Raw genomic sequence first — 23,632 nt, forward strand, 5'->3', positions numbered from 1 at the left:
TTAACTTACCTATAGAATTGTGTTCAAGGCACTTGTTCTTTTAAAATTGTTCTCCTTTACCACCCTTACCAAGGAAAGAAAGTTTGTTGGAGGATCTGGTCAGATAAGTGAGAAGATGATGGATTGCCTGAAAGGTAGAGTGAAGCTGGAGAGACCGGTCGTTCGCATTGATCAATCTGGAGATTCCGTCATTGTGGAAACACTTAACCATGAGAGATACGAGGTAATTTAAGTGCAAAATTTAATATTGATACTATTAAAGGTAAATGCAACTGGTCAAATTCAGTGTCATATAATGGTTTTCTACTTAGCAGAGGAATCTGCACAATATTTCCTTCAGAATTGGAATGAATTTTAGAAAACTAAAATCTCATTATTCCTTGGTTTACATACATATTTTAACCTTCAGTTACATATATACACTTGTTGACTGAAACATATTAGGAACTGTTCAGTGTTTTTTTTTGTTCAGTGACTGAAAATTGCCTTTGTTAAGTGTTAAGGGGATGCATACAGGGTAATTACCTCAGTGTTGCAAGATCTCTATTTTGCTTACATCACCTCTGCAGCAGGTTCATGCCAAAAAGATCTATGTATGTATCTTTAGGTATTTATAAAGCACAAATCTAGCAGGCCAGAAACTGAGCACTGTTAAGGAGTTGCTGGTCCTTAAAAATGAATATTGTAATTGTAATTGCATTTATATAGCACTTACTACTCCTGACGAGGCATCAAAGATCTTTTTCAGCAAGCAGCATGATACTCCGGAACCTAAAGAGGGTTAATGGTGAATTAGTATTGGCCAATTGAATCTGGTAACACGCCAACTCTACACATTTGCCATGGCCATACACAGCCTCAGATTCGAGGTACAACACAGTTGCTTATAAAAGTTGGATAATCAATTGGAGCCTATGTACACAATTTCTACGATTAACTAAGATTTGGACCAGACCAATGTGGAATACTACACAGCAGAAGATGCCTGTTATTTGCTGGAACTAGTCAGACCTACTACGCCCTGAAGAAGTCCCAATTGTGGGCAAAACGCTTTGGCTGCGCAGAAATGTTCATGTCTATTGACAAGGAATAAATAAAAGAAGTACAAGATAAAAAAAAGAACAAAGACCTCTTGCATCGTATTTATGTTATCAATCAAAACACTGATTGAGTTTATTGTTAGAAAATCTCTTGTTATTTGCCTCTCTTCTTTTGTATATATGTTGACTAATGAAAGGCCAATGATAGTGGCTGGCCTTTAGAGATGGGCATTAATCGGTGATTAACTGATTGACTTGGTGATTTACTACATTTAACATATGTAGTGGTGCGGCAAAGAGTGTCCCTTGCTGTTATTGCCTGTATTGTCTTCTTCCCCATAATACATTCTGTAGCAAATTATGTAATTGTTGAATGCTGTTGGTCCATGACGAATATATTTAAGGCATATCTGACATGTGTTAGGTGGCAGTGCTATACCTGTTCTGATTTATTTTTTCTAATCTGTGACATATCACATGGAAGGATACTTAAAGTTAAACCGAGTTAATAACATAAAAAATGTTTTGAATAATAAAGAAGGGAAAGAAACTAAAATGTGGTAAAATATAGACAAAGAAACTGCAAGGTATTTTTGCCTAATTTCGAGTTGGACAGATGACATACTCCATCACAAACTTGGCACATGTCTCTTTATATTGCAAGTGCATTATTGCCTATGGTGATAGCAATATAGTGCATATTTTACCTGTCATGTTATGACATAGCATTCCATCCGCTAAATTCTAAATAAGGCCCTTTGTTTGATTCACCTAGGTATGGTGGTCAATCACAGATGAGTTTACCACCTTAAATCTGATCCAAATAGCCTAGGAGCTAGAGATCTGACTGGAACAGAAGATGAGCCTCCAGCTTTATCTTAAATGTCTTGGACTTGAGGCTAGGCTCTTGCTGACCTACAAGGACATATGGGTCAATGTAATGTCCAAATGAGTCTGATTACCTGTTGGAACTTCTCTCTGAAGAGGGAGAGAGAAGAGAGTCACAGAGACGTAAGAAGCTATGTTTGTCTGTAAGAAAACCAGTAGACCCGTGGTAATGAGACAATTTCTTCGTCCTGCCAATGTGTAGCTTCTCACATATTTGGGAGGTAAAGAAGGCCATGCGGACAGAGAGGGTTGTGTTCCTCATGGATTCATTTTTTTCCACTGTAATATTGATAAAGACAATTGTATTGTTTTTCAAATATCGAGCTGCAAAACTAACTGGAATATATATTAAGTGTTACCAATATCACTTAATACCAGTTCAGCAAATGGAATTTCAGATGGTGCAGGAAGAAGTGAAGTACTGTGGAATATGGGTATCACCACAAGCCTTGAGCCTTCTAGGAACGCCATCCTAAAAATCATTCCAATTTTGATAGATGTTCTCTGCTACAGTTCACATTGTGGGGCATGTAGTCAAGATAAACATTGTTTGTGAGATGAACTATTTTCTATCTGTTTTGTCTTTCTATATTCTTTAATGCATAGTGAAACTAATGAGCAGCCTGGTTAAAAGGGTACAGTGGTATGGAAAACCACAGTGGCTGTTTCTAAGAAAATTACAACTGCTATGCTCAAAAGGTGGCATGATTTTCCTAGGCTACTAGAACTATACATTTTCTTTTCTTGCCAGTTATATCTTTAAATGGCTGCTCTGTCTTGAGCAGTGGACATCCTTGCAGTGTTCCTAGGTTCTCATATACATAATTGTTGGATAGGTGTCTATGAGATACTTTGCACTACACTTAAAACCCTGTATGTTGCTTTACTTTGCCATCTAGTCTACAAACCGGCTATCTCACGTGGTCAATGTCAGTTTCAAAGCTCAAACTGTGTCTTTCTATAAATTCTTCTTTCAAAAATCCCCAAATACTGAAACAATCTTGTCTGGTTGTTCCCCTTGGATCCAGGCCTCCATTGCTCTAGACTGCAGGACGTTATATTTCTACCATACATTTAAAATAGAATTATGATATCTATTATATTGCAACCACAGTGATACAAATTAGCAAAGATTACTTTTAATTCGTAAAGTCTTTTTTTTTCATTACCATCGAAAATCTGATTGTAGCAATCTCTTTTGCAGTAATCATTTTATATCTCTGTGTCACTGTCCAACAGTCTGCACATTTTTGTAAAGCGCTGTCATCTATGATCAGATACAATTTTCACTTTATAAAACTGATAACAAAGAAATAAATGATTTAGTTTTGCTCTGTCACTTGACTTGCAATATGTTTCCACGGTAAGCCTTAATTGGTAAATTGACTTCTTTTAAAGCACTCTGTCATTCACTGACGGTCTATGTCACACAATAGAAAACTATTCATAACAAGTAAGATTAACACATTGCAGCAGTTGATGGTAAACCTCTTTCTGTTTGCATAATTATTCATCTAGAAGAGTCTTGCAGTTAAGATCAAAAGCAACACAAACATCTGGTAAAAATCATACTTTCCTGGTTGAATCAAATACATTTCTGGTCTAATTCAAAATGAATATTTGATTACATTTGATCCCCTTCTGATAGGACTACCTTCAAGCAATAGAAACAACTAAGAGGGGCTGTTAGTCTAGCAATGTGAAGCGGTGGAGAGAAAATCAACAAATCGACTTGGAGGAAATTCAGAAGTGTGAAGCAAGAAACCCAACTACAACGCTGCCTGTGCTATGGGCAATCATATGTAATGCGTCAACTAGGAAAGATGCAAGAACAACCTACTATAAAAATCTTAAAATAGTATCTCTGGACTGGAGAACAAGAACTACACAAAGTATGACTCTCAAAGGAATATACAAAGCCCGATTTACGGTGATAAAAATGAACACAACTAAAAGTGGCCTATGCTGGAAATGCCAAAGTAACAGTGGCACCTTTTCTTGCATGATACAGTAGTGTCTTAAAGCATATGACTTCTGGAAAGAAATTACTACCAGCATCAACATCGCTATTTAAAATTTGTCATACATATTTGAATATAACCGATATCTGGCAGCCATTCTAAAGCAATTGAGTAGATGGTTCCACAAAAGCATATAAGAGAGAATAAATTGATCTCAAGAGATTCCACATCTTGCTTATTCAGTGTTAGCGCTACTAAGCTGGCCATGTTCCAATTCAAGGATAATCTTCACCTACCCAGAAACTGTTGGTCTTTTTAATGGAGAGTTATGGTAGCTAGGTCTAAAATCTGTTCTTTTTATCAACATCTAATCAATTTGTTTGGAGCACCAGAGTTTACCCCTTTCTCCTTTTCTTTTCTTTTGTGTTGTAGAAGGTATCAGCATGTACTTAAATGAGTGGATGGTAGATGCGATCTGCCATGCCACATGTAGTTGATGCTCCTGTTTGATAGCTATGGATTAAAGTTATCACAATCCTACATTTTCCTCCACTGATAGGTTACTGTTTGGATAATCTTCTCCCACTTATAAAAATATTCACTGAAAATATTTAGTTTATTTGAACTTGAACACCAAAATAAATATGCATACTCTGATTGAAAGGTTGTACAGTAAGATCTATATATTTCTTTTCAGGGCAAGTACATCATTAGTGCTATTCCACCAGTGCTTACTACAAAGATCCATTTCAACCCAGAATTACCAGCTGTGAGAAATCAATTAATCCAACGCCTGCCAATGGGCTCCGTCATTAAATGCTTTGTGTACTACAGGGAGGCCTTTTGGAGGAAGATGGGTATGTACATTTTATAAAAATAAATCTCATGATTTTGGATTACTTTGTTAGGAAACAATGGGAAAGAATTATTGCTTATATGCAATATATCTGCACAAATGTTTACTAGACATTAGGATATTTTGGCCAAATGTGTCGCTTACTGGAATTCCTAAACGAAATTGCTGCAAAGGTGGCTTGCTGGAATTCTTTTTAAATTACGCATGTTTGAAATCCAAACACATTTTGAAATTTGGAATTTTGTATCTTATGGGATGTAAGATGGTTCTGGTATTTTGTCTGTGAGACTACAAAAGTATCTTTCCATGGCTCACTTTTTGGGGGTATGGGGTTACTTCACCCGAGGATGCTCCACTCCCTACATGTCCAACAATGGAAATCAGCAAAGCGGCAGCTGCCAGCGCCTAAACACTGCCATCTCAGGCCTGCTGCATGTTCACCCCTGAACCTCTGTGAACATATTTGTTTGTGTTTCATAGCCACTCGATGGAGGGGTAACCACTTTAAGGGAGGGAAGGGGGGGGGGTGAGAGTCATAGGTGTTGATCCAGGCCCCAGTAGGATTATCAAAAACATGGAATTGCCATCAATCTGTACTCGTAAGTTGGTGGGGAACAAGAGTGCATAAGTGATGGAAAGGTCATGTAAGCGCTTTTTTACCATAGTGAATGAGGCCCTTAGTTTCTGTATAGTTGCGGTATAGTCAGGCATAGTATCGGTATAGTCAAGCACGTTTAGATTTGCATTCTAAACCAAAAATGGGCCTGAAATATGGGCTTGTCATAGTAGATAGTCACAGTCCCAGAAGTGCAGTATGCAAACCACCACAGGGCATAGTGGGGCACCAGGTGCAGGGGGATGAACCAGCATCCAATGCACTCTTTCAAGGCCAAGAATTTTAACAGTCCCTCAAAGGCCAGAACCTCCTGCAACCAATCCTCAAGAAAGGCAACCATAGATCTTCCCTCTATGTCCTCACGAGCTAAGCCATCACAGAGAGCACATACCTATGTTCCTTTGTGGTAGGCGTCAGTTCCAAAGCAGCAGTTTTTACATTGTGTACTCTATTAGGCATTTTCTGTCGCCCCTCAGTAGGCCAAAATCCACAACCAAGGAGTCAATTTTGTGTTCCAGGGCCTTACTTGTAGAGCCTATCACAGCCTGGTTAGCGCCCAGTTTATCGCCAGATACTGGAGCCGGTCTGAGAGCTGCAGAGGAGGCAGGAGGGCCAGGCGCAACCCCCACTACCAAGGGGGCGCAGGAGAATCCTCTCGGATCATATGTGTGTGCCACATCATGCAGTAGTGGCAGGGGCAGTAAAGGGAGCATGCTGGTGCAGCGAAGCTTGGGGCAAAGCAGGTGGTCTTTGAGAGCTGTCACTACCCCAAGCCCCAGCAGCTGAGCCTATACCCACTGGGCAGGAAGGAGTCATGAAAATAAAAATACCAGTGATAGAGGGGGTGGGGTTCACGATTTCAAGGATATTGGCATAAAAATAAATAATGAGTCTGGCCACCATTCGATGATTCAACGGGTCCAAATAAGGTGAGGTGAGTGGGGTTAATATTCACCTGCACTCCCACACTGCTCTGACCCTCGGCTGGCCACAGTGTAGTCCAGTACAAGGGAGAGGGCGGTGCCCCTCACAGCTGCCCCCCCCCCCTTAACCCCAGTTCGAGCGCTATAGACCAGCTAGAGGAAGGGGCCCAAGTCCTGAGAAATGCAGCTTCGCAGTGCTGCTCAAAGAGGAGAAGTGGCCCCTAGCGAATGCCTGAGCCTCCAATGCAGAGAGCAGCAGGGGCGGGGCTCCACCCTGCCGCTACAGGCCCCCGTAGCGCTCCCCTCACCGCAGCAGCAGTGTTCTAATGAAACTCATTTTATTGACGTGTGCATTACAATATTGTGAAGCAGTCAGGAAACATTTTAGAGTACACTTATTTAAGTGCATGAACAGCACTAAAGCATGGTTGTCCATTATATCACTCTAATTCTAATCTAGGCATAACTTTCGACTGTAAAAGCAATAGCGATATAAATACTTAGCCTATTTTCTGTGCTTGTGACAAAGTAGTACAGACATGTCATTCACATACTTTTGCTTTCTTCTACCTATGTAAAACTAAAGTTTCATGTTTAGATCTGGCATACCAAGACCTTTTGATTTTAGTAACATTATTTCTATAATATTCGTACTTTCAGGCACTTTCGGCCAACCCTCTTCATCCATTGGTTGTTTTCTTGTGTCATTCCCATTTTTCTTCTGTCCACTACAGCATTATGGCATGGGGCAGCCTGCATTAGCTGTTGGATAACTTCACTGTGAGCGACCACCGTCTAGCCTGTTACAAATTGCCAAGGTCTACAATAGCAATGTATACTTTTTTTTAGACCAAAACATTTTTTACTTTTTCCCCAATGTGTTTTTTAATGTTAGCAAGAGCTTGCCAGTTTCCACAATTTTTTTTTTTATAAAAAACATGGCAAACAAAACAATCATCGGCAAAGCCTAAATGCTGGCAGCCAGACTGATTGCCTTTGCCAATGCTTTTGTAAAAGGCAAGTGTATTTTCGAAGCAATATATGCTTGTTTTTTTGGGATTTTTTTTATAGAGTTTTATATAGCACGAACTAGACACGAAGATATTGGGTATCAATGCGCTTTACATGAGCACCAGTTTTGTTACACAAGGACACATTCATTTATGTTAGGCACAGGGAGATTAAGTAATGTGCCCAGAATCACAGGATGTTGAGCGTCATTGCCGAAACTCAAACCCGGTTCCCCAGCTTCCAGGTCGACCGCTCTAGCCTTCAAACTACAACCTCTCCTCCTCCTCTGTTTACTGCTTTGATGAAATTATTGGAGGAGGTTAAAGTATGTTTTGTTTATACAAAAGGTGCTTGAATGACAGGAACATCCCCGTTTACCAGCATATACTATGAGTAAGTTCATTATCAAACATAGGCGAACAACTCTATCCCAATATAACCGTATTAAGCCAGATTCTCAGAACCAGTGGCAGCCGGCACCGATCGGGGGTGGCGGAGGTGAGGAAGGGGGAATGTGATAGAATTTTCTTTTTAAACTCACCTTATCACCGCATCTCTCCGTCTCTCCTCTATGTCAGGCACGGGCCGGAACAGGAAGCACCCAGGCTCCCCAGACCAATCACAACACTGCACTGCAGCATTGCGATTGGTCTGAGCAGCATGTTTCGGTGCTCAGACGAGGGCTGGGGGCCTGGGGGCCTGGGCATGTTCTCCACCCGGACTGTAATGCAGCCAGCGTGGAGAACATGGAAAGTGCGCATGACTGTTTGGCAGGCCTATTTAGGCAAACCACTCTTCCCCAGAGCAACCCCGCCCGCCCTGGCCGCAAAGCAGCAGGAACAAATAAAATGATAATAACATTGAGTTATTATCATTTTATTTTTCCTTTAGTTGCACTGCTTAAAAGCAGTGGGGCAACGCTCCTTGCCTTAGAGGAGGAGCCGCCACTGCTCAGAGCCAACATTGAATGCCCTGTGCCAATGGGGGCAAAGATGTAATATGTCTGCAAAGAACTTAGCTGTGGCTCCCAAAGCCTAAAGTAAAAAAAATGGCGCAGAGTGGAGATCAAGAGTTAAAAACAAATCACAGGAAAAGAAAAGAAAACCACCATTGTCAAATCCAGCAAGTCTGGCTTGTTTACTGTGTAACATGCAATGTCACAAACATGACCACATTATTCAGTCTCTTATACTCTCACACACAAAATACTGTCACATGTTACTGTAATGCACAACACTGTTGAGCACACAAACACCCACAAACGTGGTGGTGGTAGATGGGGTAGTTGTGGTAATGATGGTAGCAATGGTCATTGTAGAGGTTTGGTAGTGGTGATGGGGTAGTAGTGGAGATGGTGAAGGGAATAGAGACATTAGTTGTTTGAGTGGTAGCAGTGATTGTGATGGTAATATCGGATATGGTGATAGTTGTGATGGTAGTAGTAATGGTGTGGCTGGTAATGGTGATGATGTTGATCGTGGTGGTTATTTTGGTATTCTGGTAGTAGTGGTGGTGCTGATGGTGGGGTTTGTGGTACTAAGTGGTGATAGCGGTATGGGTGGGGTAGGAATTGTAGTTATAGCTGAGAAGATGGTGATAGCGAAGGAGGTAATGATATGATGGTCTTGATGGTGATGGTGAAGATGGTAGTGATAGTGATGGTGGTGGTGGTGAAGGATAGTACTGATGAGTATCGGTAGTAGTGTTGGTGGTAGTGGTCATGGTAATGATGATAACGGGTGTGTGAATGACAATGATTGCTATGCTGTAGTGCTTGATAGAATGGTGCTACTTAGCTCAAGACCAGAATAGCAGCCGGTGCTATTGGACACAAAAGAAGAATGCTGTCAGTGCTTAGAATTGAACAGCAGGAGGTATTGTGGGTTGAATGTTATGTTATGTTATTTATACTTGTAGAGCGCACGGTTACCCTAAGGTGTCCTGGCGCTAAGTACTGGTTACCTGAGGAGCATGAGGCCTAGTAGTAAGAGAAGAACCATGTCTTCAGGCCCTTACAAAAGGAGATAAGATCTGGGGCATTTCTGAGTTGGAACGGAAGTTCATTCCATGCTTTAGAGGCACAATGAACAAATCGTCTGCCTCCCCAGTTAGTTTTTTTAAAAGGCGGGGTTTGCACTAGTCTAGACCCAGTTGACCGTAGTATTCTGCCTGGAACATACCACGAAAGTTTAGATCTAAGGAATTCAGGACCTGTCCCATAACAGCTTTAAAGACAATACAGAGTGCTTTAAAGCGTGATCTTAGTAGAACTGGAAGCCAATGCAATTTCTTAAGTTTCCCTTTGACACAACCAAACCTGGGTGTTCCGGTCAGCATTCTAGCTGCCGCGTTCTGGACCAATTGCAACCTGTTCATATGTTGTTTTTGAAGATTGAGATATAAACTGTTGCAATAGTCCAGACGTGACTTTATGAGTGCTATAACCACAGTCCTAAGGTTACTCTCAGTCAGGAAGAACTTAATTTTCTTGATTATTCTGAGGACCATAAAACATGCTGAGGTCACCATATTCACTTGGTCCCCCATGGTGAGTTTATTATCTACCACGATACCAAGATTCTTGGCTTTTCTTGAAGGTACTGGACACAAGCCCAGATCCTCCGTCCACCACTCTGGTGTCCACACCCGTGGATTATTGCCAAATTTTAAAACCTCGGTCTAAGACGAATTTAGTTTTAAACAATTGGAGGACATCCAGGCTGATATGGAGCCCATGAATGGATGGGTGGCATAGCCAAGGGTTGAAATTGCTGGAGATGCTGCAGTGCTGGAACAAGGCGCTGTTAGGGACATGTGCAGGTCCATGTAGAAATTGGAATGAGATACTTTGTGTGTGGGCCTATCTAGGAATACCTGGACTGTAGGATAGGAACAAGGAATTTTAGAGCTTTGTGTATGTTCTCGGTCACTCCATGTCACAAGGGCATGGTTGCCAGATAGACAAGGTTTGGTTTATCGTTCAAACAAGTGTCCTGTAGCTGCCTACCCGGAAATATTGACATAGCATGGTGGTGAGTGTGAAAACAAGTGCAGCATTGCCTGAGCATCTAACACAAATGTGTGTTGTGCACAAGCCAAGCACTAACAACTGCACTAAGAGTCTTGTTCAAAATTGGGTAAGATTTTATCTACGCTTGTGAAGCTTGCATACTTTCTTTATTATTTTGTGTTATCCAACTTGTTTTAAATTTTCACATAATTTTTTGCACATGGAATGCTTATTTGTGCTGACATTGTCTCACAAAGCCAGATTCTCTACTTGAAACCAGTCTCTTGCTGCTATTTCATGAGATGAGAATTTTTTCAGAAGTGTGTGCCCTCATGGAAAAAGTCATGTGAGATATGCACAAATCACATTTCACCAAATAAGTATAATTTATTGCATTTTTTAATGGAATTTCATAAATGTTTGCCAAAAATACACAAGTTGTAAAACCTAGTTGTGCTTCAAAAAGAAAAACGATAAGAAACTCCAGCATGCAGTGGTCTGACATCCCTTGCGGGATGTCCAAAATGGGGTCCTTCGTTCTCTCCCATCAGTTAATGAGGTTGGCTCTTTCCTAAGGGTTTCTTATCTTTACACCCACATACATGCTAGGTACACTTAGATTGGGTCTGCACATCAGGAGTACCCTCAACGACTACCATGTATCAATATGCCTGCATAGATTTACTGTTTTAGTACCATGGTAGAATTCTCCCTTTTATTTACTTTGTTTGTAATCTTATATATCTGTTTCTAATGATTGTCTCAGCAAACATGTTTTATATTAGAATGACGCTGGTTCAATAAATGCTTATTGAAAAAGTCCCCAACGTTTGTTCTGTGATCTCTCTGAGACCAAGTGAGCATGAGTGACTGAGCGAAAAGTACTGTACTGATTCCACGATCCCTGAAGGATCAAGGGTTGTCATGTTCAATGGTAGCAAGAAACTATTCGCTCCTTGGTTAGGTTAGGGGGCTTATGGTGGCACTGTGAGCTAGCTGCTCTAAAGGCTAACATATCCTTTAGGGGTGTATGGAATCAGTCTGGACACCAATCCCTTAGTTTATGTTGTCTAAATGCGCAGATCCTATGTATTTTTAGGAACTACACAACATGGCACTGGCAGCGTAGAGTTGGTTCTAATTTGACGGTCAATTCTGAGTAGTTTAGTAATGCTTTCTTTGAGACCCCTACTCACATATACCCAGAGACGTCTGGAGTGGGGAGAGAAAATCCGCCACAGCTGAGTAGGTATATCCTATGTATTGGCTGTAGGTTTGTGCAAGCTTGACGGATTATGGTTCCCCACATTGTGCAAAACCTTATCTCTATCTCTTTCTCTAAAAAATGTCCTCCTATAGTAGCTCAAACGACAGACGCTGGTACGAATGGTGCTAGTGATGCTACTGGTGCTAGTGGGTCTGAAGCTGAGCAGGAAGGTGCTCTAAACATTTCAGAAAATTGCAGAATAAGCGCACTGCTTTAAAATTAGAAAATGATGGTCTCTCAGCGATAGGTGGGTCTGTTACTTTCGTGATTGAGGCACGCGAGGCATACAGGAGGTATTTTAATCTTGGGTTAAATTCCCACCTGCAGATGCACACAAATGTTTTTCACAGTTACATTCCAGATGAAATACTAGATAAATACTCTCCTTACGAGGACATAGAAGTCCAGTTAACTTACCAAGAGCATTTAAATTGGTTCAAAGGTGCCCACCCCCATACCATAGAAAAAGTGAGACTCGGTCAGCACAGCAGAGATGGAGCGACTTGGCTGGTCTTAGCTGCTTAGACACCGCATCCAGAGATTGGTACATCTCCAGCAGCAGACTTACGTTCACTATACAAAGAAATAAAAAGGTTATACAGAAATCTTACACAGATCGTAATGCAAACACTTACAATTCAAACTACAAGGGACACTCAAGCCTGTCATCTACAAAGGACCACAACTAAAATCACCCCACAAACGCTGAATGCAATTATGGGAAGAATGCCCACTAAACATGAGCAAATGCGATTCTGAATAGCACAGAAATTAGCACGGCTTGAGGCAGTTTTTCCATGCACAGGCTCGCAAGAAAAAAAAGATTATTAACAATTTACTTGCCAATGGGGATAGCTCCCCCAATAGAGGATTGTACCACTTGGCGTACAGTTTTCACTGCCGTTTACACCACAACTCATGGTACCCCCACAATAGCAGTTGTACCAGTGGTATTGAAACAGATACAGAATGAGTACAAGGCAGAACCTGCCCTGGACGTAGGGATGAAATTGATAGACAATTTTGCCCAGGTATCCACCATTATGTTGGCCAACGCCTGAGGGAAGGACAGTCAGAATGCAGATCAGAAGAGAGAGTCAAGCTAAGAGACACACATCGCATTTCAGACTACATTATCAAACAAGAAGATAAATCAAAATCTAAAGCTCAATTTAAAAAGAAGAAGGTAGCTGTCCTTAAAATAAGAAATACCCAGGCTACTGAGGACTCAATTACTGAATAGGGAATGGGCTCTGCGATGCTAGACAGCACAGCAGAAGTAACAAAAGCTCGCCAGAACCTGATGGTATTTCTGGTGACAGCAGCGTTGAATAACATACCACAGTGGAAACATCTGATACAAGGGTAAGTGTACCACATCAGATATACAAAATTATGTTCCAAATGAAGGGGGACATACGCAGAAAAGTTAAAGATCTCTTTTGGGAGAACCTGACTTTTGGATACGATATCCTTTTGGCTGAAAGACATTGACCGCCTGAGTTTGTCATGGATTGCCTAAAGGGGGAAGAGGTAATTTTACTGGCTTTCTCCAACCTCATTCCAGAATCACTAAAACATGGCAGAAAGTACATTTTGGATTACGCCGAAAACGTAAAACCTTTTTATGACTTAATTAGACCTGATTTTTCAGTACGACATTGGGCACAGGAGCATACAGAAATTCTCAGTTCCTTACAAGTTGACATGATAGCTTCTAAACACTTATACACAAGTGTGAACAGTACGAACTTGGTGATCGGTGTAATAGCGATCAAACAGGACAAGTATCCTGTAGCTGCCTACCCGGAAATACTGACATAGCATGGTGGTGAGTGTGAAAACAAGTGCAGCATTTCCTAAGCATCTAACACAAATGTGTGTTGTGCAAAAGCACCTTGAAATCTCGGCTATCCTCCCGGTCTCCTGGTCGGACCATGCGGTAGTGCACTTCGAAATCAGCCTGGCCCTGCCTTCTAGACCTAGTAAGGTCATGAACCCCCCTAGAACGATCAGGAGGTGGAAAAACATAGATGGAGAGGCTCTAGAGAATCTGCTCAATACCTCCATGCAGCCCCTTATGGCTAACGTGGAAGATGCAGCCATTTCATACACTAATTGGCTGGAAGCAGCATGCCTCAACCTTGCCCCTCCAAAAATGTTTCACTCCACCCGATCCAGCCCCTCTGCACCCTGGTTCTCTGAACATATCAGGGACCATAAAATGTTGTGTAAAAAGCAGGAAAGAATCTGGCGAAAAAATTACAAAGAGGAGGATAGAAAGCTTCTCTATCTAGAGATAAAAAGGTACAAATTGGCGATCCAAGAGGCAAAACATGACTTCTATACAAAACGTATCAAGGAGGCCAGTAATTCCGCCAAGGAATTATTTCGTACAGTATCATCCCTGGCGGCCATCAAACCAGTGGAGATACCTCCTAGCCGCAAATTATGCCAAGAGCTGGCGAATTTCTTTTTAGAAAAGGTAGATATTATCTTCCGTCCGCTAGACATGCGTGTCAATACCCCCGCTCCTGAATTTAACCCTGAGGCAGACATCAACCTTCCGAAGCTTCTCAACTTCTCCCCCATTAGGGAGGAAGAGGTGGTGAGCAGACTTCTACGGACAAACTCAGGCTCCCCCAATGACCCGTGCCCTGCCAGCGTGGCCAAATTGGCCTCATCGGCCGTCGCCGCAGGGCTCACCCCACTGTTCAATGCCATGTTGGAAAAGGGGGAATTTCCCTTATGTTGGAAACAAGCCTCCATCTTACCCCTGTTGAAGAAGCCTAATTTAGCGGTAACTGACCTGAACAACTTTCGGCCAATAGCCAGGCTACCCCTTCCGACGAAAATCCTGGAGGGTATCCTAAACACTCAGCTAAGCGCTTTTCTAGGGGCAGGCCATGGCCTGGACGGTTCCCAACATGGATTCAGGGCAGGGCATAGTACCGAATCTGCCCTGATTAAAGCAACTGAAGATGTGAGAACAGTGATGGACGCAGGAGGCAAAGCTGCCCTGATCCTGTTGGACTTGTCCGCAGCCTTTGATACGGTCCACCATAAGATACTTGGGGACCGGCTCAGGGCCACTGGGATCCAGGGCAATGCGCTAAAACTCCTGCTTGCCTTTTTGTCGGACAGGACTCAGAAAGTGGCACTAGGGGACTACGAATCAGACCCTTTCATGCTGCCCTGCGGAGTCCCTCAGGGATCCTCCTTGAGTCCCACCCTTTTTAATATATACGTCTCCACCCTTGCACCAGTCATCAGATCTTTCGGCTTTAAGTTAACCTCTTACGCAGATGATACTCAGATAGTGGTATCTCTGCTGCCCGGGGAAACTGACAGCACAGCGGATAGATTCAGAGGCTGTATGCGGGAAGTTAGTAACTGGATGGCTGATAATTGCCTCAAATTAAATTCTACTAAAACCAAAGTCTTGCTGTTCGGGTCCAGCAACAACTTCTGGTCCCCACGTTGGTGGCCCGAGGAAATGGGCACTCCTCCAGTTCCGCTCCCTAAGGTCAAAAACCTGGGTGTACTTATGGACAACTCTTTGTCCTTTAAGCCCCAAATTAATGCACTTTCCTCAGCAACTCATTTTGTTCTAAAAACCATTCGGCAAGTCTTGCCGTTTCTTGCAGATGAGCACAAGAAGACCGTGGTTACAGGGCTGGTGATGTCTAGGCTGGACTATTGTAACAGCCTTCTGTTGAACGCCCAACAGGGGCTCCTCAACAAACTCCAAATTTTGCAGAATGCTGCAGCCCGACTAATCACAGGCACTACTAAATTCGCCTCGGTTTCTCGGGACCTGGCCAAGCTACATTGGCTTCCAGTTCGCAAAAGAATTATTTTTAAATCACTTTGCGTAACTTTTAAGGCCTTGCATGGTCTAGGCCCCCACTGTATCTCCCAACTCTTTCAGTGGCATAGACCATCAAGACCTCTGAGATCAGCTGAGCAGAGTCTGGTAGTCATCCCCAGAGTCAGGAAAGCCCGCTGGGGAGGCAGGAGCTTCTCTCTAGGGGCGGCTAAGGCATGGAATGCGCTACCACTAAACCTCAGACAACTACCGGACCTCCTGTCTTTTAGGAAAGCTTTAAAGACCTGGCTGTTCACACAGTAACCCTCTGCTTATGCACACTCTCTTAACTAGCGCCAGGACACCTCCGGGTAACAGTGCGCTCTATAAATGTGAAAAATAAATAAATAAATAAATAAATAAACTAACAACTGCACTAAGAGTCTTGTTCAAAATTGGGTAAGATTTTAACTACGCTTGTGAAGCTTGCATACTTTCTTTATTATTTTGTGTTATCCAACTTGTTTTAAAATTTCACATAATCTTTTGCACATGGAATGCTTATTTGTGCTGACATTGTCTCACAAAGCCAGATTTTCTACTTGAAACCAGTCTCTTGCTGCTATTTTGTGAGAATTTTTTCAGAAGTGTGTGCCCTCATGGAAAAAGTCATGTGAGATATCCACAAATCACATTTCGCCCAATAAGTATAATTTATTGCATTTTTTTAATGGAATTTCATAAATGTTTGTCAAAAATACACAAATTTGTAAAACCTCTAGTTGTGCTTCAAAAAGAAAAACTATAAGAATCTCCAGCATGCAGTGGTCTGACATCCCTTGCGGGATGTCCAAGATGGGGTCCTTCGTTCTCTGCCATCAGTTAATGGGGTTGGCTCTTTCCTAAGGGTTTCTTGGCTTTACACCCACATACATGCTAGGTACACTTAGATTGGGTCTGCACTTTAGGAGTACCCTCAACTACTACCATGTATCAATATGCCTGCATATTGATACATGGTAGTAGTTTCCTAACTTTAAATGAAGGCAAAACGGTACCCATTGCATACAAATCTCATTTGTACCCAAACACTGAAATGCGTTTCTCATCCACAGAAAAAATACTGACTGCAGTACAGACTGCTGTAGTAAGAGAAAGAGCACTAGCTCAGAGGAAACAAATAATTGTCGTGACTCCAGTACCAACGCAAGAGGCTGTTACAAAAGCAAGAGTTCCAAACACAAAAGCACTGCATCCACGATGGATACAATGGGCTAATTTTCTCACTGCAACAGATGTAGACTACAAATTTGATTCTACATTAAAAACACAAGCATTCCTGTAGTACGAACAAGAATATCCTCTCCCAAATGAAATAATGCCTCCAGATCAGTATGTATACATAATTTACACAGATCTGCCCAGCTGGCCATTGGATGTAAACAGCAATACAGTAAAGCATGTGTGATTGTGAAGGGACGTATGCTGGATGGTAAGTTCCATCCTAGCAATACGCAGATGCAGTGTCTAGCAGATTGCATGACACAGCCGGCAGAACAAAAAGCCCTGATACTGGCACTAAAAACACGGATCTGGAATTCTCCACATTCATTGTGTGCAATTTATTTTACTGTGTCCAGTCTTACAATGAATACCTTCACTATTGGGGCCAGAATGGATTTAGGGATTCTAAAGTTTCCACAATAAAGCACAAGTTGTTTTGGGAACAAGTGTCAGAGCTGAAAAAAGGCTTGCCACGGGCTCATGTAATTCACACGTTGAGTCATCAGCATGTTGGCATGCACGTTGAAAGGAATTCACTGGCTGATGAAGCCGGGAAAGCAACAGTGAGGACTGCTGCTGTTGCTGCAATCACTTGTTCTATTACAAGGATAGAGGGGCAGATGATGTTAGCTGTGAACGCTACAAGCAACAACAGCTCAGCCTTGCCAAAACGTTTTCCACTCAAGTACTCCTACAAGTTAGATGCGTAATACATTTCGTATGCTCAAATTCCAGGTGTGGGGGATAGAGTAATACCAGACGTTGATCACAGATTAGGTTCAATTATAGCTGCACACGAGGGTCTGGGATCAGCACATGCAGGTATTACTGTAACGGTTTCACTACTGAAACAACGTCATTGGTGGCCAGTTCTTACCAACCAGACCAAAGGCTTTGTCCTTAAGTGCGACATCTGTCAGCAGATGAAGGGTTCCACTGTAGCACGTCTACCACAAACACCACTACTGATATCAGACACACCTCTCGAATGTGTCTATTTGGACCACTGCGGCCCCCTACAATCTGCCGGGGCTTACAGGTACATCCTGGTGGCAGTGGATTCATGCTCTAGATTCCTGTGGGTTTGGCCCCAGTGCTTGGCTGACGCTCAAACTGTTATAAAGGATTTGCAAGTCTTTATAGGGCATACACAATTGGCATATTACATTCTTACCGTGGCCCTGCATTTAGCTCACAGGCTTACAAAGAAGCCATGGGAAGTTTGGGTGTGGTCTTGCTGTACTCCTCTTTGTAACAATCCTGAGGTAAGTTTGATTGTGGCGAGGAAAAACCGGGACTTAAAGCAATCCTTAACAGCAAGGGTAATAGGCTCGGGTGGCAGTTGGGACAATCACCCATATGGGGTCCAGAGGGCACTTACTAACATACCAAGAAGTTCCCTAGGGGGCCGTACTCCATATGAAGTCCTGTTTGAGACTAGAATGTGGGTACCCGTCCTTGATTGTGGCAGCAAAGTGGCGGATGAAAAACCATTTGACATCAATGACCGTTTAGCTGTTTTACAGGGACTCAATGAATTCCGGGCATTACAAACCAACATCCAATTCAAACGCACCACCACTGGGAAAGTGAAAGCTGTTTTGGCAATACCTGCCTGGGTCCGGAAGATTAGGGACCTGGGGGCATATGTATCAACATCACCATTTGCGATTCTCAAATAGCGATTTTTAAAGAATCGCTATTTGAGAATTGCAAAACGGGATGTATTTAAAAAATTGCAAGCTTTTTGCGATTTCTTAAAATTCCTTAATTGCGATTAGCAAATTGCGAAATCGCAATTAAGGAATACCTGCCCATTCATTTCTATGGGCCAGGAGACCCATAGGAATGAATGGGAAGTAATTCTCAAATAGCGAATCGCAATTTGCTAATCGCAATTTGAGAATAATTTCAAAGGTGCAAGGGTGTCATGATGACACCCTGATGCACCCCTGAAATGAGCGTGTGTGTGCATATGGCGCACATACATGCCCTAAGGGCATGTATGAGCGCCACGTGGCACTTTGTAAAATTCAAAAAAGTGCATTTTGAAAGGAAATCGCAAATTACCACCAACTGGAAGTTGGTGGTAATTTGCGATTTCTTAAGGATAATTCGCACAACTTGGGTGATTTTTACATATCATTTAAGAAATCGCAATTTGCGATTTCTTAAATGCTTACGCAAAATTAAGAAATCGCTAAATTAGCAATTCCTTAATTTTGCGATGGGATTTGGCTCATACATCCCGATTACCGATTTTTTAATCGCAAACGCTGTTATTTTGCGAATCGCAGCGTTTGCGATTAAAAAATCGTTTGATACTTATGCCCCCTGGTCAGAGAAAAAATGACGGACAGAAAAGAATTTAGACCATCCTACAGAGCACCTATACCTGTCCTGGAAGTTGAAAGAACAAGAATAGTATTTCTTTCGCCTCTTGCCAGGAAGAAAGAGAGATTTGTCTCCATTGATCTGATCGAACCACACTATGTGGCCGATACTAAATGGTAAGTCACATGGGCCCCTGGGTACTTGCTGATCTCCTCTCGCTACCATGCAGAAAGTTCAGACAGAGAGATTGATAATGTTTAAAGATTCTACTCTACGACGTGGAGGAGTTACCAACAATGGAATGGAACTCGTGCCTGTTGAAATTGAACAGCAACAAAATACAAACGAAACACAGGTCTCAATTCAGCCAAATAATGACATCTATGTGAATATGTCTCTAAACGAGTCATCTGCCAGAACTACAAAACCTGCTGAGCTACAAAGATAGATCGAATTGCGCCTGGCTGCTTTATCCATTTTGATACTTTCTCTCTGGATCCGAGTGAACCGGAGTTACTGCCTCCACCTGTTTCCCACAAACAACAAATTTGTGATTTCTACCTTTGTGTCAGCTCTGGAGTACCTCGGGATTGATGCGATGCAAAACAAGTCCACCTCTTGATCGTCTCAATTCAGTATTGCCAAAATAGCACAGAATTTTTATCATACCAAGTGAGGGAAGGAAAGGAAGGGAAGAGCGGGGATGGAGACCTGGAACAAAAAATATAGCTGGATGTATCCAACAGAGAATCCTTTAAAAGTACAGAACATAGCATCTGTTCCAACATTCTAGAAATGTTGTACATGCAATACATAAACCAAAACATCACAGGGGATTGGAGAAAAAAATAGAGAATTCTTCCTGCACTCTCTTCTCCCAAAACACGATCTCCCCTGTTAATGGCAATAGTAAATAAACATAATATTATTCAAAAGCTTCTGAATTAGGAAATCCTTTTCTTTTCTTTTGTCATTGTTAGAAATGGGGTGTCTCTAGTTGGCAGAGGTAGATACCTTTGACCAAATAGGGACCCTTGCTTCTAGTCAGGATAAGGGGGTTACACACTTTAGATAACCCCTGCTAACCCCCTTGGTAACTTGGCACGAACAGACAGGCTTATCCCAAAGGCAATGTGTAAAGTATTTGTACCAACACTCACAGTAACACAGTGAAAACACCACAAATGGACACCACACCAGTTTAGAAAAATAAAATATCTGTATCTAAACTAAACAAGATCAAAATGACAAAAATCCAACATACAGATACTCAGTAGAATGTCTTTAAAAAGAGTTGTTGCAAAACTAAACTTTTAGATGATAAATGTGACACTTTAGTCTCAAAATACCTGGGATGCGTAACACAAAACAAACAAAAGGGTCGCAGAGAAGGTGATGCGTCAATTCTTCCTGCGCTCCGGTTACGATGCGACAGGATGGGGCCTCGATGCGTTGCAACGATCTAGTGCGATGCGACAAAATGGCGTCTTTGCTGTGAAGCAACAACATGGAGGCGATGCGTGCACGCCCGACGGCCGTGCAGCGAACTCAGTGGTTTTCTGAGCCGTGACAGGCCCTGCGACATGCTTCCCCCGTGATGTGACAACACCCACAGCGACACGCTTCTCCGGTGTTGCTGCAGCTATCAGAGACGGCGCACTTCCTCAGCGATGCAACGGCCCTGCGACACGCTTCTCCGGTGATGCGACGCCACCCTCTGTGGTGGCGGCACGCTTCTCTGGTGATGCGACGGTGAACAACGGCGGTGTCACGCTTCTCTCTCATTGTGTCCCGCTTCCAGCTCCCAACAGCAAAAAGGCCTCACACACAGTTACAGGCCCTCCTGGCAGGCTGGAACTCCCAGCAAGGAAGTTCAGGGAAGCTGGGGGTGAAGTCCTTTTGTGCCTGGGACTTCAGAAGCAGACGGCCAACTCTTCTCAGGTACTTGGAGACTTTTCTTCAGATGGACACAGCAGACAGCAAAGTCCTTCTTCAAGCAGGGGACACAGCACACAGCAAAGTCCCTTGGACCTCTCCTCAGTAGAAACAGCAAACTGCAGGCCATCCCCAGATACACAGCAAGGGCAGTACTCCTCCTCAGTCTCTTCAGCTGTTCTCTTTGGCAACAGGTTCCTCTTGATCACAAAGTAGTCTGATTTACAGGGGTCTCAACTCTCATATTTATACCCCAAAAGACATTGGCCTCTACGTGTGCGGGGTCCTGGACCCAGTCCAAACCAGTTCTGGGTGCACTCTGCCAGTGCACAACTTCTTCCTTTGTCAGTGTGGGCCAGGGTTATCAGACACACTACAAGGGGTGGAGTCAGAATTGTGGAAGGCAGGCACAGCCCTATTCTGGCCCAGGTTCTACTCCTCCCACCACTCCAAATGCAGATCAGCCTATTCAGCCTAGTGCTGACTCACCCAGACTCCGGGAGCCACCCTAGCCCCTATCACTCTCAAACCAGACAGTCAATCCACACACAGGCAGAGGCACACAGAAAGGTTGAACAAGAAAACAGCCACTTTCTAAAAGTGCCATTTTCAAAAACAGAATTAAAAAAACATCCTCCCTAAAAGATGTGTTATTAAATTCTGAGTTCAGGGATACTAGATTTCAAGTTTCTATCTCACTCCTATGGGAAGATATTAGGTAAACATGTTACACAGCATTCCCCATTCTGTCCTATCAACAAGATAGCCTTTCAATAGTGAAAAACGAAATTGGCAGTATTTCACTACCAGGACATGTTACACACACCAGTACATGTCCTACCTTTCACATACAATGCACCCTGCCCAGGTGGGTACCTTGGGCCTACCATAGGGGCGTCCTATGTGTAAGAAAAGGGAAGGGTAAGGCCTGGCAAGTGGGTACACTGGCCAGGTCAACATGGCAGTTAACAAACTGCTCACAGGCACTGCGGTGGCAGGCCTGAGACATCTTATTAGCGCTACTCATGTGGGTGGCACAATCAGTGCTGCAAGCCCACTAGTAGCATTTGAGTTACCAGCCCTGGCACACTTAGTGCACTTTACTAGGGACCTACTGGTAAGACAGATATGCCAATCATGGATAACCAATAACAATAACAATTTATACAGGGAGCATATGCACTTTAGCACTGATCAGCAGTGATAAAGTGCCCAGAGTCCTATAGCCAACAACCACAGTTCAGGAAAAACAAAGGAGGAAGAAGCAAAACGTTTGGTGATAACCCTGCAAAAAGGGCCATTTCCAACAGTCATCATAATGGTTTCCTATAGCCAGTGTGCAAGATACTTCATTGTTTTTTCTCTTATCGTCTTTTGTTATTAAGGCCCATATCCTTTTAGCCTTTGTATGCCCAACTTCAAACGCAAAGTAATGAAATAATAAGGGACAATGATTCGGCAGGAAACCCTGCCTTAAACGTCAGAGGAAAGAATGTTTGAACATAAATGAAACAAGCTTACGGAATCCATCAACTTCTGTAACTCTTAAGCAATCTTTTCCTCTTTACATTATTCATTTAAAGGACAGAGGAACTGATACAAATAGTCAACCCTAGATCAGCCGAAGAGAATAATCTGCGTGGTTCCGTGCCCAAAGACAGGGGATATCACCTGGCCCATTCCATCAACCTATAGGTGCCATTCCTTCCACGGACGTCCGTGCAAGTGCTCATGGGGACTGTAGTCTTCCATACTACGCTTTACGCATTTTCTGAAGACCATCAAGTCCACAGTTCCTGCGATACCAAAACAAATGTGTGCATTAGGCTATTTTCTTGTTCCAGATAGCCTCTATGGCAGCGTTTACCACATTAATTTGATAGGACGTTACACATTGGCTGAAACAGATTTACATTGTTTCTCCATGGCTACAGCTCTGGATTACTATAGGTCTACTGTTCCTAGTCCTTTGGATAGATGTAGTGGCTGTATTTTTCATGCTCCTGAATGGACACCACCTCCCTGAATGCTCCACAGTACAAAATGTGAACTTGGTCCTGAAACTGCATGCATCATCACACTGTGAACAAAGAGACATGTCCCTACTGAACATTACAGAAGGAATATTTTGGAACAGGGTTTTGTATGATATATATGGTCCAACTTGACTTTTAAAAATACTGCACCTGTTGTCATGTATTTCCTATGAAAAGTATGCAGGATCTGCGTGTTTAGACAACGTACACTGTGGGACTGGTGTCATACGAACTCTGATCACCCCCACCAGGTATGTTGGCCTTCTTGTACCAAGTAGCTCACAGTGAAACTAGAATCTCCTCTTATGAATACACATGAGGTTCAGCACTATGTACTATGGTAGGATCTCCAAGTACCTATACACTTTTGTATCTTTAACAGGTAACGAGTAAACTTCTAATAAAGCATACGACACATTTAACATACAAGTTTTTTCTTTCTTCTTTATTGATTTTGAATGAAGATTTCTTCCATGTCATATTTCATATTTTCATAGCCATAGCCAACGCGTTTCGTCTCCCATGAGACTTCTTCAGGGCTATCAAAAGAGCATACACGAAAGAATTTTAGGATTTAATGTTAGCATTTCTAAACATTGTTTAAAAGCATATTTCGATTCCTTCACAAACAGATGTTTTTCTATAAAAACATAGCATGTCTAT

The 23,632-nt window shown here is 42.5% G+C and overlaps 1 protein-coding gene across 2 annotated transcripts in view; it reads left to right on the plus strand.

Moving 5' to 3' along the window:
• The window catches only part of LOC146805677 (amine oxidase [flavin-containing] A-like), a 675,430-nt gene that overhangs the window by 504,463 nt on the left and 147,335 nt on the right, over window positions 1-23,632 (plus strand). For both annotated transcript variants that reach the window (XM_085622952.1, XM_085622951.1), the window contains 2 exons: window positions 74-223; window positions 4,587-4,746. In XM_085622952.1, the coding sequence (XP_085479078.1) occupies window positions 74-223; window positions 4,587-4,746 (310 nt within the window). The remainder of the gene's footprint in view (window positions 1-73; window positions 224-4,586; window positions 4,747-23,632) is intronic.

This window comes from Triturus cristatus, chromosome 8, assembly GCF_964204655.1.
Source record: "Triturus cristatus chromosome 8, aTriCri1.1, whole genome shotgun sequence".
NCBI lineage: Eukaryota > Metazoa > Chordata > Amphibia > Caudata > Salamandridae > Triturus > Triturus cristatus.